The 17190-nt window shown below is 46.2% G+C and overlaps 1 protein-coding gene across 1 annotated transcript in view; it reads left to right on the top strand.

The window, feature by feature from the left end:
• Positions 1-9889: 9889 nt before the first annotated feature.
• Positions 9890-17190, top strand: part of CACNG2 (calcium voltage-gated channel auxiliary subunit gamma 2) — a 53412-nt gene continuing 46111 nt past the window's right edge. Inside the window, exon 1 of the mRNA XM_026076950.1 lies at positions 9890-10100. Coding sequence (XP_025932735.1) covers positions 9890-10100 — 211 coding nt within the window. The remainder of the gene's footprint in view (positions 10101-17190) is intronic.

Below are 17190 nucleotides of genomic sequence, written 5' to 3'. Positions count from 1 at the left end.
CCTTCTTTATGTCTTTGTTCAACTTCCTATCATTTAAAATTTTCTGTAACTCCACTCCCCTTTCTCTATTCTGTGTTCTAGACTACCAGTTTACATACCTTTCTCTTATTGTTTCAGCTTATTCTTTCCGGTTGCCCTGTTTCTTTTCTTTAGCTCCTTTTTTATCTCTCCCTGGTTCCTCTACCCCTTCTGACTGTGCCTGTCTGCCTGCTTTCTCTCACTCACTGTCTGTCTCTTTTGAACTGGGTTGTGAATTCTGTTAGCATCAGAGCAGGACAAACTGTAAAACTGAGGTTCCCGGAGGGCCAGGTTGTGATCATTTTATTTTTACAATGTCCTTGGATGTATAAAGGTGTTTGTTTGAGGGGGAGGAGCAGTACGTGTGCTCCATGTGGGAGAAGAGAGGGGAGTGCAGGCCAGAACAAATGAAGCTTAAAGCTAATATAGGTCAATTGCAGAGAAGAGTCCCAATGGTCTGTGAAACAGAGGAGTGGTTAGTGGCTTCAGACTGGCTACTGGAAAGATAGCAACTAAATAGTTTTATCCAAGTGATGTAAGCAACCTGGAAAAGTGTCCTGTCCAAGAATGCAGTAGTTGTGAGCATGGCAGGAGAATCCAGCTCTGCACAAGGGACAGCCAGCCACCTCCTTAACCCAGGGAATAACCAGCCTGAAATTCCCCCTTCCTGTCTCTGAGTTGCCTTCTCCAGTGCATGTTCCTCTGCCCTGAGACAGAGGAGGGAGCACGGCTGAGAAATGTTTCCTCTGCTAGACTTGTTCATTACGTCAAAGCAGACAAAAATGAGTGAACAAGTTGGTGAAGCACAAAAGAGAATGTACCCCCACAGTCTTGGAGGTGGTGATGAACAGGCTGAGATGTTCAGCCAGCCCCTGATGGGGTCAGCGCTACCAAGAAGGCCCACACAGCCAGTGGAGAGATGTTATCAAGGCCCTGGACCTGATCTTGTGGAGCTGGAAGAGCCAAGTGCTGTCCCTGGCACTGCTGGGAATTGCTTTGCTTTGCAAAGCAATTGCATGAGAGGTGATTTGCCACAGTATGTGTAAACTCTGCTTCCAAACCATTCCCCAGAAATTTACACAAGCAGCCAGTAGATGCAGTGAGCGACTGAAAGTGACAACTCCTGATGAGCCCAGAATTTAGCCTTGGGACTTCTGATTGCATTTCTATTAAAAATTCTGTTGTTATAAGAGGTCAGAGTTAATCTGCTAAAATGATATTTAGATATCAAAACAGACATCCAGATTTTCAGAGATATTTGGAACCACTGCATCTGTGTAAAATCAATGGGAGATGCTGATTGCTCAGCACAACTGAAAATCAGGACAGTTCTTCAATGTCTAAACATGTAGTTAAAAGCCTAAATAAAAATGTGTTTTATTTTCTTTTTAAAGTTGGCCTCCATTTCCAAGGCAAGGAATGCCACCTATCTGTAACTTCTGTCCGTGGTATACTCTTCTACGGATCACCATAATATCTGAGGTTCTGCCCAGCATCTGACTGGCTTAATCCGATGACTTTAACCTGCTGCTTCTATAGGAATTCATACTAGGGATCCTAAGCCATTATGATGGTAATCTAAGACTGGTTCCTAGGAATGATATGATGGCTCTGTGGCTACAATACACCAACTGGCTTTCTTTGAAACTGTTTATAAAGTACAACTACATCTTACTGGATACCTGCCTGATCGTGTGGAACTACAGAAAGAAACTCTAAACATTAAAATCCGTAGCATGTTCTCACTGATTTCAGTGGGACCTGGTGACTTTGATTCTTCTAAGCTTCCCCACTCAACTGAGCTCCTGATCAGATATTGGGATACACACTTTTCTTGATTTGTCCCGCTGAAAAGTCAGAAGCACAGCTGCTAGCCTATTCCAGAGACTGATCTTTTGTCTTTCAATCTTCCACCAAAACTGTCTCCTTGTTTTGCTTATGCTGTTTCTTCAAGAGTCTCCTTTAACTCTGGTCTATTCCTGAGCATCGAAGAAATGAAAGGTTCAATATTGCATCCCTGATACCATAAGCTATCTGTCAGAAGAAGAGTTAGGGGTGTCTTAAAGAGGACAAAAGGCTTGCAGAAGGGTTACCTGCATCAGTCCCACTGGACCTAGAAGAATAAGTCTGCCCCACACAGAAAGCCCTAGTGATGCCTCTGTGGCTATTCAGGACAGCAGAAGCTCATGTTAAGGCTGGATTGTGGCTTTAGCCCATGACAGTGAATAGGTGATGCTGCACAGGATGCTCTTCTCTGTCCCCATCTGTGCCCTTTACCATAGATGAAAGTCTGATACCAAGAAATATTGATCAGTATTAACATGAACCATCCTCACTGTAGACCTTGCCTTTCCTTTAGCATCTGTCATTCTGATGCTTCTAGGAAGACTCTGAAAACCTTCAGTTCAGAGACAATAGAATCTTTCTCTTTCTTGGCTTATTCTTGGCAACTCTCTTCTCTGCTTGATTACTGCTACGTTTATATGAAAAAAGTCATTTTTATTCTTTAAGACACAGTCCATGTCCGCTGCATATTTCCTCACCAGAGTTTCATAAACCTGTTTGCCATAAAATGATGGCTTTTTTAACAAGTGGATTCTGAAGCTGACCAAGAGAGACCATCCCTGAGACCATGAAAGGGAGATCTGGGGTGAGACTCTATTCTAGTTGCAGTCAGTGGATGAATGGACAAAAGCTTTTGGGGAGCAAAATGGAGTTATCACTGTCCATATTTCATACAGTTCCAGCGAGATCTATTGCTCCTCTGCTCTGTTCTGGGGGACCCACTCCTTGTGCGCTGACCTTAGAGGAGATTCTGATCACAAAATTTGTGCCATACTCGTTTCACCATTTTTTTGCAAGTAATGGGTGACTCATTTGAGGTTCTTTTTCCTCTTCTTTGTTTTCTTTAGCTCTGCATTTCAGGCATTTACTCATCCATGTCTCCAGTTGCTGTACCTCTCTGCCCTGTTTCCTGGAATATGCTTCCAGGGGTGGATGTATATGGATGTCCATGGAAACTATCTGTGCCTTATTTTGGATATGGATGTGAAGAAAAAGGAGGATATTCATTAAAGGTTTGGGGAGACAGAAAAGGATTAGGAAGGGCTATATGCTTGGGAATAAGTGAATCTCAAAGCGGATTTCTATGGGGTATGGTTTATGGAGGAGTGAGGGTATGTAGAGGCATGTATTTATATTCAGGACAGTCTGACATGAAGGTAGCCTAGGACTGTAATGAACTGCAGAAGCATGTGTGCTCTGGAGTGTAAACGTATGAGGGATAGTATCTAGGTGGCGGGGGGGCGGGGTAATGTCTTTTGTTGAATATAGTTATGCAAATATGTGGAGATAGACATGCTGGTGGGATGGAGGGGAGGTGATCACAGCCGATTTTCTCTGCTATTCTCATTCAGTAATAATGTGTGTGTATGTATATATATATATCCTCACTTACAATACTTTACCAAATACTGTAATTCTGGCAAAAGTGACTTGTTAGCAGCCTGCCCTCTGTTAGAGCTAATGGGTTGCAGGTATTGATTTTTTTTTTTCTATTCCTATTGATTAGGAGGTTGCTGTACATACAAACCCCAGCACAGCATGGAAAGAGGAAGACAGGCAAAACAGTTCACATTCCAGCAATTCATCATGGTGGAAAATTTGTGCTGGGAACCCCAATCTTCTACCACTATCTGCTTCAAGTAAAGCAGAAAGCCTTTCCCTCTTTGAAGAAATCAACCCACAGGGCTCATGAGAGGACACTTAGCAGCACATGATTTTTAAAAAGGTTGTAATCAATATAGCACAGAGGGGACAACTGGGGGCAATGTGTGTACACTTTGGGAAATCCTAGATCTGAGACACCATTTGCATTCTTTTTTTTTTAAATCATCTTCAAATAACAAACATTTCAAAGGTCACCATAGAATGGAAAAAAAGGTTGCATGAGAAAAGGGAATCTTGCACTGAAAGCACAGAAATTCTAGCTTCAAGACTCACTCTGCAACAGATCACTCTGGTAACTCAATGGGTAACTTATTTGTGACAGCACCCAGATCACAATAAAATGAGTACAAAGACTTTGGCTTTTGTGGGCTTTGGGATTAGGAATTTTTTTCAGTGCCTCAGTGCCTTTGCAAACCAGTGAACATATTACTTTCCAAGATTGTTATGAGGCTAAATGGATTCTTTGCACAATTTTTAGCTGTGAGGAGGATGTAGGTCAGAAACAGAGTTATGTTTTGCAGCCTTATAACCTCATACTTGGTCCCCTCCTGTCAGGGTTCCACTGTTAATGAACACAAGTTTTCTGTGCACTCTCAAGATGGCTCCAGCACCACTTCTGCACAGAAAACTACTCACTTTAATTGATAGACCTCTGTACCTTGTATCTCCCTTCTTCCTTCCTTTCTGGTCACAACATTACACTAGAAATGAATCTCCTATAGTATTTGAATGCTTGAAGTTTAAACTCCCTTTTATATTGATTCTCAAATTACTAGACCTGAAGATAAGGACTGAGGGCCACTGAGGCTTTTTCCATCTGTATCTGTATCGCTATTGCTATTGCTACTGCTGTATCTCTATCATTATCTTTATCCCTATCTCTCTCTCTGTCTCTATCTCAATCATCTCTACCTGTGATTCTCTGTCAAAAACACAAAATTTCTTATTACCTCCAGTTTGCTAATTCATTAAACAGGTGTAAGAAAACCATCATCATGCAGATGCTATGTGACTAGTATTTCTAAAGTGCTTCGAGAGCCTCAGCTTTAGATGCTAGAGATGACTTCTCTGATCATCTCTTCCACTTGTCTCACCATAAAAATATGTGGCTTTTTCCAATCTTCTCCAGTGAAATCTCTTAAATATTAATCATCTTTCTGGACTCATATCTCACTTCTGTCTTCTCTGCCCCATTGGCTTCCATTTCTACGATCATCACCCTCACCCCAATTTCTTTCTCCTAACATCTCCTATGCTGGTGAGTCTGACTATTAACACCTCAGCACTGCCTATGAATACAGCTGCATCAACTCCATTGCTTTTACATTTCATTACAGCAGCTCCTCCCTAGCTGGCCTCCCCAGGACAAAGATTCCTAGATACCAGTTTTCATATAGTATCACTATCTGATTTCTCCTATGTGCCAAAAAGCTCCACTGCAGCACTCAACTCTCAAATACTCTTTTCAGTTCCATTACCATCCTATGGAGTTGCTTCTTACTTCATGCCCTTCATCTCCCTTCTTGCATCTTTCTCATGCCCCTTTCCTTCCTACAGCACTGCCCTTTGTCTCCACAAATAGCAGCACTCTTGGTTTGCCATTGGAAGCAGACTTCCTGCGGCTCCCTGTCTCATCAGCTTCTCATTTCATGTAATTTAAAATGTAATTTAAATCTCTCTATTTCCTCCAGCCTATTAATTTCTCTCTCCTTACTCTTCTATAGGTGTCATTTTGTGTTGTGCTATTCAGTAACATGCTACTGTTGTAAAAATCTGCCACAGTGTTTTTATTCTGTATTCTTGTTTTGTGTAATCATTTTTAATGATTCTTTGTAGGAAAGATGAAAACTCAACACAGCATCTAGCCACAGTACAAGCAGTCACACAGGACATTCTGGCATTTGCATTGCCTTTGTTCCATTCTTCTCCTGTGGCATTTAGAATTGTAGAGGGATTATTGTGAATGGTCTAAGAGCATATAAGTAGGGTAACAGGAAAAGAATTATTTCTGGAAATTGGGAAGTGTGAGGCAGGAAGCCATGTTTAGTCCTGATTCTGAGAAGTGCTGAGTCCTTGTAGGTCCCACTCCACTTAGCCAGAGATTAAAGAACTCACCATACTGCAGAGCTGGCCTTCTTACATTGACAGTTTCTCTTGGGAGAATGTGCCACTGTTCTGTTGCTGGACTAACCTGAAATCAGACTTGTCAAAGCAGTAGAAATATGTAATAAAGGCAACAGTCCTGTACTGGTTTGAGGGTGTTTGTTTTGGCCCAACTGCTGCTTTGTCCTCTGAATCTGACAGGATTAGTCTAATATAAAGATACATAATCCTGCTATTTCTGCAGCATTTGCCTTGTTGCAGATTAAATCTGTAATTTATCACCTTGTAGGAGTGCCCTGCAAGCCCAAATCTACAGCCTCAGTAGTGTCTGCTTACTCACCCTACCAGTCCCACTACACTCAGATAGCAGCAGAAGCAAGCTCCTCAACCAGACACCACCCCTATTTGTACAGACCAGCACACCCTGTGCTGAAGCAGCACTTCTAGTTGTTGCAGTAATACAAACACTTAACCACATAGGCTACACAGGTGAGCCCTAAGTAAAAAAAAAACATAGCATCACCCTTTCTCTCCCTCTCCTCTTTGTATGACTGCTGTGTAAGGATAGGTGAGCTTTCAGAGGGCCTGAGCCTTTCATGTCTCCATTCACTTCAGTCAGACTGCTCGTGTGGCATTACTAGAAGTTCTGGGCTAGAATTTTTGGAAAGCACAGACTAACTGAAGAGCCCACCTTCTATGGAGCTATGAGCTCCACAGACTTCCAGAGTTCCTCTTCCTTCCATGCATGCAGTGTTGGTGCCTGATGGATTTTAGTGCCAGAATATTCAGCCAAAGCTTTCTTCCTCTTCAGAGCCTTTCAGGCTCCTGGACCAGTTTTTCTACCCTTCTTTGAAGAACAAGAAGATTTGGAAGCTATGGTGAGGTAGGAAAAGTACAACCACCAACAGAAGAAGAAAATGGCTCCAAGCCACCAGAGTGACTCATTTCTCCCTTACTCTTTTCCTCTCCAAGACCCCTTCCATCTCTCAGGGGAAACCTCTCAGAGGGGGAAGAGAGGTCCTAGGATGATCTTCATTAACTTCCCCAGCTACAAGCCACACAGAGCCCCCTCCTCACTGCAACCCCTGTAGAGCCATCATCTACCACCAGCTTGGGGCGGGGAGGGGGGGGGTGTTGTCTGCAGCTCTCAGCCTTTCAAAATACTTTGAACTAAGGACACCAGTTCAAAGAGACAACTTGTCACTGATCTCCTCCCACCCTTGCAGAAGCCTGTACACAGAGTGCTAAAGGGACCTCCTGCCCTGTCCATACTCAGCTGTTTGGCAAGCCCATGAGTCCAGAAAGAACACACACACACACACACACACACACACACACACAGCTCCTGTAGAAGAGGTCAAGGGCAGGATTCCCCCAGATGAGGCTAGGGACTGTGGTTGTTGGCCGAGGAGATGGCAGGGACCCCCAACAATGCCTCACTGGGGCTCAGCTTGCACTGCCCCCTGTTCACCTTCCTCCATCTCTCCTCCTGCTTCTGCCAGACCCTTTCCTGCATGCTGGGGAGGATCTGCATATGGTGGGTGCCAGACAACAGCCAATGCTTGCTGGTGAACACCCTTCTCTAGTTCTCGCCTGCCAGGGCAGCCTGGTCTGAGCTCTCCAAGTTGGGGAAATGCTCAGTAGTCTGTAGGGTATCCAGTGGACCTCCTGCTGCTTGCTTTAGAGTCTGCCATGTCCAACAGACCTGGGGGAAATTGTCCTGGAAGGACAAGCCCAGTCTGCACCCGGAGAGGGAGAAGGGAGGACAGAGAAATGGAGTTATGAAATTGCAGTGTGGCTGAAGCCCTCCAGCTGAAGCCCTCAACTTCCCAGCACCCCCCTCCCCTGACTCCTACCCCCCACTCCTGCAGAACAGTGGACCTAAAGCAGCCCTTCTGGTCTCTTGTTCACTCAACTATGAGTCTGATCAGAAAGCAACAAAATCAGTAGTGTCAAGAACTAGATGATTTTTTTTTTCTTTATGGTTGTTGCATTAATGAGCAGCTACATGTATAGAATTAGGAGGTGACTAATGTAATTAACCTGGTGTAATGATACTGCTTAGGAAGGGAGAGAGAATTATGACATACTTAGATGTCAGTACTGCACAATTTTCTACATGTTCCTGGTACTATTGGGTTATGTCTGACACGGGAAACTTAAGCATCACAGGCAGTGGTAGATTTCAGTTTGTATCCATTCTGCTTATGCATCTTTTTGTGTAAAACAAAGATGTGAAAGGTGGATTGCTTTATGGAGAGTGAGAGTCGGGAGAAAGGGATTCAGTTTGCTGTGGTTCCTTTTCTTAGCAAAATAATAGTAATAGTAATAAATCATCCTTTTCATGATGAATCTTCCCAAAATGTCTGCTTCTTGGAGCAGGCTTGGGGATTTCACAGAAAGCTACAAAGAGAAAGTCAGAACACAGGGATTCACACAGCACTGGTCAGGGGGAGAGAGAGGCATGGAAAATGAGCAACACCAAAACATATGCAACTTGCAGCGACCCTGAGAAGAGTGAAGATCAAGCACTTAAAAATAATAATAACGACAATAATAAATGCTTATTTTTGAATTACCCTTCCACGTTACATTTCACCCGTCTCCTGGGGAGAGAAACGTCTGACTGAAGTTTCGTTCAGGTCTAACTGCGATGTGATGTGCGGGGTGCACTTGCAGCTCTGAGCACGTAAGGCTGGGATGTGAAGGAGGCTGAGCTGGGGGGTGGGGAGGGTGGGGAGAAAGACAGAAAGAGGGAGAGCCCCAGCTACGCCTTCCTCTGGGCTCCGGCAGCTTGAGGGAGCAACCCTTCCCGGGGCTGGCAACGGCGGGATAGGAGCAGGGAGGGGGAAGGCTGCCCCCTCCGCCCCTCCCTGCCTGCCTGCCTGCCTGCCTGCCCGCGCAGAGCGGAGGAGGGCGGCTGCCGGCCGCGGATGCTGGGGCGCGGGCGGCGCGGGCAGGGCGGGCGGCGCGGGCAGGGGAGCTGTCCTTCAGCACCAGGGCCCGGGGAGCGCTCCTTCGGCAGCGCCGGCCGGGGAGCTGTCCTTCAGCACCAGGGCCCGGGGAGCGCTCCTTCGGCAGCGCCGGCCGGGGAGCTGTCCTTCAGCAGCAGGGGCCGCCGTCGCCGCCGCCGGCCCCGCGCCGCCGCGTTGATGCAGTAGGGGGGCCCGGGAGCCGCCGGGGGCCGCCGCGGGGCAGAAGGGGCCTCAGCCGGTAGCTGTTTTGCGCCCCCCGCCCGGGAGGGGCGCCGCGCCTGTCCCCCAGGAGCCCCCCTCTCTCCTCGCCCACCTCTGCCAGGAGCGAGCACCGCGGCTGTGCAGAAAAGCCATGGGAGGCGAGACCTCGGCACCTGTTCAGCTGAAATCAAGGGCTTACAGTATACTGGGCAGTCTGGCTTGGTGGTAGGAGCGAACGAAAGGAAAGGAGAAGCAAGCAAGAAAAAGTGAGGGAAGATTGGAGCGACCGCCACTGCCGGGAAAAAAAAATAAAAACCCAAGGAAGATAACTGGGAAGGAAAAGGATTTTCATGGCGCAGGCTGCAGAGCTAAGCAAGAAGACTGAAGGTTGCATCTCTGCTCTTACAGTCTCTAACTGTCTAGGTCCAGATAATGAGAGATTGTGTTGAGGATGCTGCTGCTGCTCCCCCGTTCACTGTGGAAGCCATCTCCAAATTAGCCATTACATATGGAAACTGGAGACCAGAATTTTAGAAAAAGGGATTAAGGCGTCTCGTTTTGGGGGGGGTTCTCTATTTATTTGTTTGTTTTTTCTTGGTTCTTTTCTCTCTTTTTTTTTCTTTTTCCTTTTTCCTTTTTTTATATTTCAACCAGAACGTTTCCGATTTAAAAGGCAAGCCTCTTCCCGTGTGATCTTTCTAATTTACACTCTTTTCCGTGGGCTTTCTTACCTCCCTTTTTTGATATCTATCTCTCTAAAAATACACATTATATTATTAGTCGGAATTATTATTCTTTTATTTTATTAAACACACACACCCCAAGAATCAGAAGGCGGTTGGGTATTTGTATAATGAAGAATTATGGGGCTCTTTGACAGAGGTGTTCAGATGCTTTTAACCACCGTTGGTGCTTTCGCTGCCTTCAGCCTGATGACCATAGCTGTGGGGACCGACTACTGGCTTTACTCCAGAGGGGTTTGCAAGACTAAAACTGTCAGTGAGAACGAAACCAGCAAAAAGAATGAGGAAGTCATGACCCATTCTGGATTATGGAGAACCTGCTGCCTGGAAGGTATTTGATTCTGGATATGCCCCCTCCCTTTCATCTCCCACTACCCCATGTTCCCCCCACACACCCCCAATAAACCCCTCCACATTCCACCATTTTCTCACTTCATTCCTTCCACCACAGAGCAAGAGTGGTGGGCTCAGTTACTCAGGGCAGAGAGGCAAGAAGATAGGTGAAACACTTTCTGCTCTGTTCCCTTCTCCCTTCCTCTTCCCCACCCTCCCCCATGACCCCCCAAAATTCACTCCCCCCCCCAAGGGGATTAATTTGTGTATTACAAAAACACCAATAGATCCTTTCAAAAAGCAACTGTGCAGTCCGCCTGTCTTCAGATTGTTTGTATTGCCTGGAAAAGAAATGCCCAAATGCTGTATTATTACTGTGCTCCAGCTGTAACCAGAGTGAAATAATTGTTTTCTTTGCAAATGGCTTATTTGCAAAGACAAGACAGGAGTGAGGGGCAATATGGGGAGAGGGTAACAACAACACACTCCAGCTACAAATATCAGTTCACTTCAGGAGGGAAAAAGAGAGAAAGGGAAGCAACCCTGTTATGTCTAAAATGCCTTGTATGATATATCTAACGGTTTCAGTCATCTCAGTCAGCAGAGTTCAGAGCATTTAGTAATGTCTGTGAGCAACCACATCTCACCAGTTGGGTGCAGAGGGGTCTATTTGGTGGCTAATTGGTTTGTTTGGGGGTTAAGATTTTCCCCCCACTGGATTGTTGTTGGGGGAGGTGGTTGTTTGGTTTGGGCTTTGTTTTTAAGGTTTATGGTAAATGCTAAAAATAAACGAGTCTCTGAATGGAAAATCAGCCTAAGTCTGATGTGGTGAAACTGAACAGCAACTCAGTGATATGTCTGATGGCAGAAGAGACACCACAGCAGCCAACTTCTGGAATCAGACTTCCTAAGGGAGGGGAGAAAGAAGAGAGGGGCCAGTGATTCGCTTTTAAATATGTGTTGTTCAGTACTGCTATTGGCGTACGTGTGGGCTGGGGAAGTGGTCTTCAGCCTGTGCTGGAGGGAGAGGGGCAACTGATGTAAATGCATGGTTTATGTTATATACATAGCAAGGAGAGAGTGAGAGCAAGAGAGTGCACATTACAGTCCATTGTAAAACCCCTGCTTATGAATCAGCTCCCAGCTGGAGGGTGGGTTGCCAAGGGTTTATGGACATCCACAGATAATGTATGTGTCTGTCAGTGTCCAGCAGAGCAGGGTGTGCCTTGATCTCCCTGATGGGAGAGAATGGGAAGTGGGTACCGCAGAACTGATTTTCTAAGACTGGCACTGGGAGATGGAATGTTGCGGGGAGGGAGGAATAAACTATGTATGTCCTAATGTCTCTCACCAAACCAAGCTAAAGCTGCTGTTTGGAAATGGTTGTGTCTGGGAAGAAGCGCGAATTTCCCCCCCCCCCCCCCATTCTTGGTGCAAACGGTTGAGTGATGGCTGGACATGTTTTGAATAGCTAAGTGACTTCATTGAGCGATGGTCTATTTGACGCATACTGCATTTAGTGCCCTTTGTCAACCCAAACTGCTGCCTTTTAACATATCCTGCAGAGGAGCTCTATGCTGAATACTATATGCTGTCTCTAGGCCAGAAAATCAATACCAGTAAATTAATGGGGGATGTTTTAAACACACTCACACACACACATGCACACATTTTCTCCAAGCAGACAAATATATAGAGATATATATTAATAAAGAATGAAAAGCCTTTCACACAGCTATTCATTACAACCGGAGAGAGAGACATCTCCTTAATTAAAAATTAATGAGAGAAGAAAAAAAGGCAAACCCAAATGCAAAGCCATGCAGGGAGGGAGGCTTCAGGGAAAAATTCCCTTCCTGAGCTGTGTCCCCAAGCCAGAGGGCGGAGGGAGGCTGGGGTGGAGACAAGAGGTATGAGGACCCCGGCCGGGAGAAGCAGTGAATTCAGATCATGTCTATCTGCCCATAGAGCTGTATCCAGAAGGACGCAGTCTGAGGGGGTGGAGGAAGGGGCGGGTGAGGTTTGTCAGATCAGAGAAGCTCGGGGCTCCTTCTCCTTTACATGTGACAGGAGCCCACAGGCACTGTGGAGAAGTGACTTGCATGACAAGGGAAAGTGCCAGGGTGCTTCCAACTAAAAGCTCTTAAGTTCCCCGTCCCATTCCCCCCTCTCCATGCTGCACTGCCAGCCCATTCCCTCTGCCCTCCCTGTCCATGATCTCCTGTGGGCTCAAACTGCAGTCCAGCACAAGGGATGTGAAATGCAGCCTGAGAGCAAGCTGCGTGGCCCTGGCAGGATGCTCTTGCTTGTCCCCAGCCATGTGAGGGTTAGGGCTGGCCCGTTCCCCTGGTCACTGGGCAACACAGGGTAGATGTGTCAAGCAGGGCAGGAGGATGCAATGCACCACTCAGGAGTGAGCCCAGCTCTGATCTGGGGCCTTCCACAGGTTGTGGGCACAGGTTGCACCAAAACTTTGATGAGGGCAAGGAAGCAAGAGAAACATGGCACAAGGCAAAAACAGCCCCATAGCTGCATGCTGAGCAGGGCCTGGACACAGGTTTGCCTCGTGGGGTGGCATGGCACAGGTCTGGCACTGGCACTGCTGAGATGGCTCCACTTGGCTTCCCACAGTTCAGCAGCCTGCACAGGGGCCAGCGACTGGCACCTCCTCCCTCCCAGAACAGCACAGCCAAATACCCTCATCAGGCAGCTGTGAGCAGACCCCGGATGGCAGGCCTCTTACCGTCATGTCTGATCAGCTGGGGAGGGCATTATCTTCCTTCTTGGCAGAAGGAATCAGAAAGGTGTCCGTGGTTCCACCACTCTCCCTAACAAAAGCTGCCTGCTGGAGAGCAGGAGGGAGAAAGGCACAGCAGAGACTCCTTTTCCCCATCATGGAGAGGGTGGACAGACTTGTGGAAGGGCTCAATCCCAGGAGGCTACAAAAAGGGCGAAATCCTCTGACCGTTCCCATATACACCCTGCCCATGGTGTGCCAAAGGTGCTTGCCAAAGGGTCTGGGGCAGAAATGCTTCTGCTGCCTGGAGTGGGTGTCAAGGCAAGCCTATAGGGTGAGGAGAGGTAGGGCAGGAAGTTTCGTAATGAGAAAGTAACCAAAGAAGTTGTGGTTACAGTCTTCTGTCGCTGGTAGGAAGCCTCTGAAGAGGTTGCCTTCATCTTTGGGTATGTGGGGGAACTCTGACACTAGTCAACACTGTAGGCTATCAGTGATGGACAACTTTTTGTGTTCAAAATACTTTGGTAAATTGTCTTTTCTATACACAGGCCCAGTGTAACTGTGATGCTTATGCCTGCCTCTCTACAGGGCTCCTGCCATTTTATGTGTTAATCCCCATTAATGGCCACAGCCTAATCCACTGTTCCTCTCCCTCATCTAGCAGCAGTGTTGCATGGTCCAGCTGCCATACTGCCAGTCTCTCCATCCTTCCAGTGCCTTTTCTGCTCCCTGCAGTGGTACAGCTTCCTCCTGCCCAGATCTCATCTTGGCCAAGATATCCAATAGCAAAAAAAGGACATTGGGACTCAGTCTCAGGCTGTACATCTAGACAAGCTGCATTGAAAATTGTTATTATGTCTTGAAGAATTTGGTTCCCAGGCTTTCAATTTTAGGGTTCCCCTCTCTTCAGTCATTCTGTTGCCCACAGTGGACTTTCAGTGAGTATTTTCAGATCTTTGTATTGATCAGAGCAGAGGTGTCATTTTGGATGTCCCTCCTCTAGCAGGTTTCCTTTCCCCTCTGTCCTGTGTCCTATAGAGAAGCCCTGTTCAATAGTGGGGCTAGAGCATAAATTTGGTGTTTGTTCGTATTACTGCAGCTCACACTTCTGATTCTGTTCTTAATCTTCATTGAGATAATTCTTTTTCAGACTTTGGGATTGTCCAAATATGTCCCTGAGCCATTCAGAAAGTTTTGCCCTTCAAGAAAGATGACAGAGTAACTGTCTTTCTCAGATCTTTAACTGCATATGCACAAAACATGCACATACACCAAGCAATTGAGATCCACAAGCTCATGTCACAGATGGATCCAGACTGCACCTCTTATAACTTTGAAATGGCTGAAGATCTTCCAAACTAATTCCTTTTTGGCACACAATTTTTTTAAAACACTTACTATTATGAGTGATGCCATGTTGAATTTTTTCATTAGCTCCTGTAGATCTCCTACAGGATCTTAAAAAGTGAGTGATGATGCCTTATCAGGGTCTTATGAAATGAGCAAATGAAATGTATTTTATATCTGTAGGTTATTGGTTTTGTCATGCTGTCATTACTACTAGGAAAGGGATAGGTCTTGGAGGTTTTTATACCAAGAAGGAGGGAGAGCAGAGTCCAGGGCAGGCAGGCATGAGTGATGCACATGGGGTTAGACATCCCTGTAGATCTGACTGGTGTGAAGGCAAGTAATTGAATGGATGTTGGTGCAGAAAATAATTCCTGCCTAGAGACCCTTCCCAAGGAAAATTAACGAGCTGGTCTGTTCCCTTTCCAGCTTGTTATATCTGAACGATGCATGAGAGTTAAGTGCAGTTTCAGTGTTTGCAAAAACGAAGAGCTGACAACAAGTGAGGCAGGGCACAGGCAAGCTTCTGCCACACAATTCTGGCATTGCTTCTCTTCCTTACACTGCCTTCTCCCACTGTTGTTTGCCTCTGGGTCATTTCTTACCTTTCATATGCATCTTACAAGTGTTTTTTCCTTATCTTCCCTCCTTTCTTTCCCAGCTTTCTTTCTTTAACACTCCGGTTCTGCCAGTTTCCCTAGTTTTGCTCTGCAGAATTGCCTAACATCCTAGTTCTAAGGATTCACAATTCTGCCAGGGCCCTTGCCCATGCTGTCCTAATTCAGAGGCTCTTCTGAATACACAGTGAAAATATCAGTAGATTAAGCAAGGGTCTCTGTGTCTTTGTGGTCCAGGATCAGGATCAGCCTATAGCATAGCTCTGAGCTGCAGCAGGAGGCAATGGCCCAGCACATGGCTGATTGCTGCTGGCATTGCATCTGCCAGGGAAAAGGAGGATGCAGAGCTGGAGAGGCCTTAGGATGAAGAAGAACACCAAGAATTTCAAAAAGCAGGGAGATAGATGGTGAGGGAGATACTTGGGGTCCTAGACCTTGGTGGGTTTGGTTCTACTCTCAACTTAAATTCACATCTGACTATAAGTCACTGAGAAGCTAGGTATTTGATGGGATGAGACCTGCAAATTCAATTAATTTGTAAAATTTGACAAGCAAATGCTGGTCTACACCAGTGAGTTGCTAGAACTGACTTTTAAATTTCTTTTAAATTATGAAGCTTTTTACTGACAGAAAAAGTGGAATGGGTTAATATTGTCCTGAAATGCACCAGAAATTGCCTTGCTGAAGAGAGTGAGAGCGAAATGCAGTGGGAGGGACATGGAGATGCACTGTGGCAGCAGTAATGTATAAAGAAATTACACAGAGATAGAACAAATGTCTCTCTGCAAGGGAGACCAGGAGCTATTCCTATCTAATGTTTCCATTTTAACCCATCCATTTCCTTGTGCAGGTCCCTGAGCCCCATTTTCACTTCACTTTGGTGTGTTAGAATCTAATCAAGAGTTTGGGGGAGGAGGACTGCTGAAGTTTGACATCAGAATCTCCATATTTATTTATTTTAAAAGCAATAGTGAGGAGATTGTCGGGGGGAACAGAAAACATTTCAGGTTCTCAGATGACTCTGCCCCCTGCCCCTGTTTTAAGAGCAGATTCCCAATCAAGCATGTCTTTTTTATCCCAGGGGGAGCCCTCACTGCTCCATTCTGTGCTGCTTCTCCTTTCCATATTGAACTAGTTGTCAGGGGACGTGCTGCTGCCTTTCACAGGCATGAAACCTTTCCCCTTTTAGAAGGCTCACGGGGGAGGGAAAAAGCATCTCCTGCCATAGGAATAGGTTGGGGGGGGGGGGAACCTCTCTCCCCTTCCTCCTCTATGCAGCTCCCATCCCAGAGATACAGCTACCTAGAAGGGGAAACACAGAGCATAGAACAAATCAGGGATACACAGAACATACTCTAAGTACAATTCACCGAAAAATTATTTTTCCCTTGCTCATATGGCCCCAACTTTTTCCGTGGCCTCCATCTTTGACTCATTCTATCCCTCTCCATTTTAATTTGTTCTTGTTTCCCTCCCCTGTTTTTCCTTTTTATTTTTCTCTTTCATCTTTGTGTCTCTTCTATGCTTTCTTGCAAGAGCAGCTTCTCCTTCATTATTTCTCCTTGATTCACTCCAAGTTCTCTGAGGCCCATCTCCTTTGCCATCTTCTCTGTTACATTATCTTGTCCTTGCTTTCTTCTGTCCCCTTTGCTCCTGCCATCTCATCTGTCTGTCCTCTTTCTTCTTCTCGGTGACACCATTTCACTCTGGTTTTCCCCCATCTCACTTTCAGTCGTTTATCCCCCAGATGAAGGACCCCATCCCGTTGGAGCTGTTCTGCCTCTCCTTTCTAAAGCAACTCCTTCACAATCCCTCACTGTGGCTCTCACCCCTCCTTTCTCTGTCCAGTGTCTGCACCTGCTTGGCACAGTGTGAAACTAGTTGCTTTTGCTGTATTCTCTTTCCCTCAGGGCAGCCCAGCTACCTCTGAGGGGGGTGTGACGCAGGTCGCTCCTTCTGCTCCCCTGTGCTCATTGCCTGTGGTTAAGTAAACATCCCTCCACTTTGATGCCTCCAACCTCCCATGGCCAGAGGGCTCACTGGCAGCTCAGCTGATGAGCAGGCTTATCTGCATGAAGTCAGCAACTGGGTTGGAAGGAGCTCATGGCAGTTCTAAATACCCTCCCTGGCAACTCTCAGACATGAATCAGGCCTGTATCCAAATAGAAAATAAGGGTCTCTTTAGCCATAATCCTGGGGCAGTTGTTGTGCAGTACAGTGAAGGATCTCCAGTTGTCAGGAAGAAGTGTCTCAGCAGTCATCCTTTTCAAGCTGTTTATAGGGGGATAATTTTCTTTGTAATCAAGAAATGAAAGCTGAGATTCTCAGGAATGCTTACAGGAATGAGAAGAATGGGCAGGGGTCTCCAGGCCCAGTGGGTCTTAGTG

This window comes from Apteryx rowi, unplaced genomic scaffold, assembly GCF_003343035.1.
Source record: "Apteryx rowi isolate R43461 unplaced genomic scaffold, aptRow1 scaffold_443, whole genome shotgun sequence".
In the NCBI taxonomy this organism is placed as follows: Eukaryota; Metazoa; Chordata; class Aves; order Apterygiformes; family Apterygidae; genus Apteryx; species Apteryx rowi.
The sequence above is the reverse complement of the archived record's forward strand: the minus strand, read 5'-3'. Positions and strand labels throughout refer to the sequence as shown.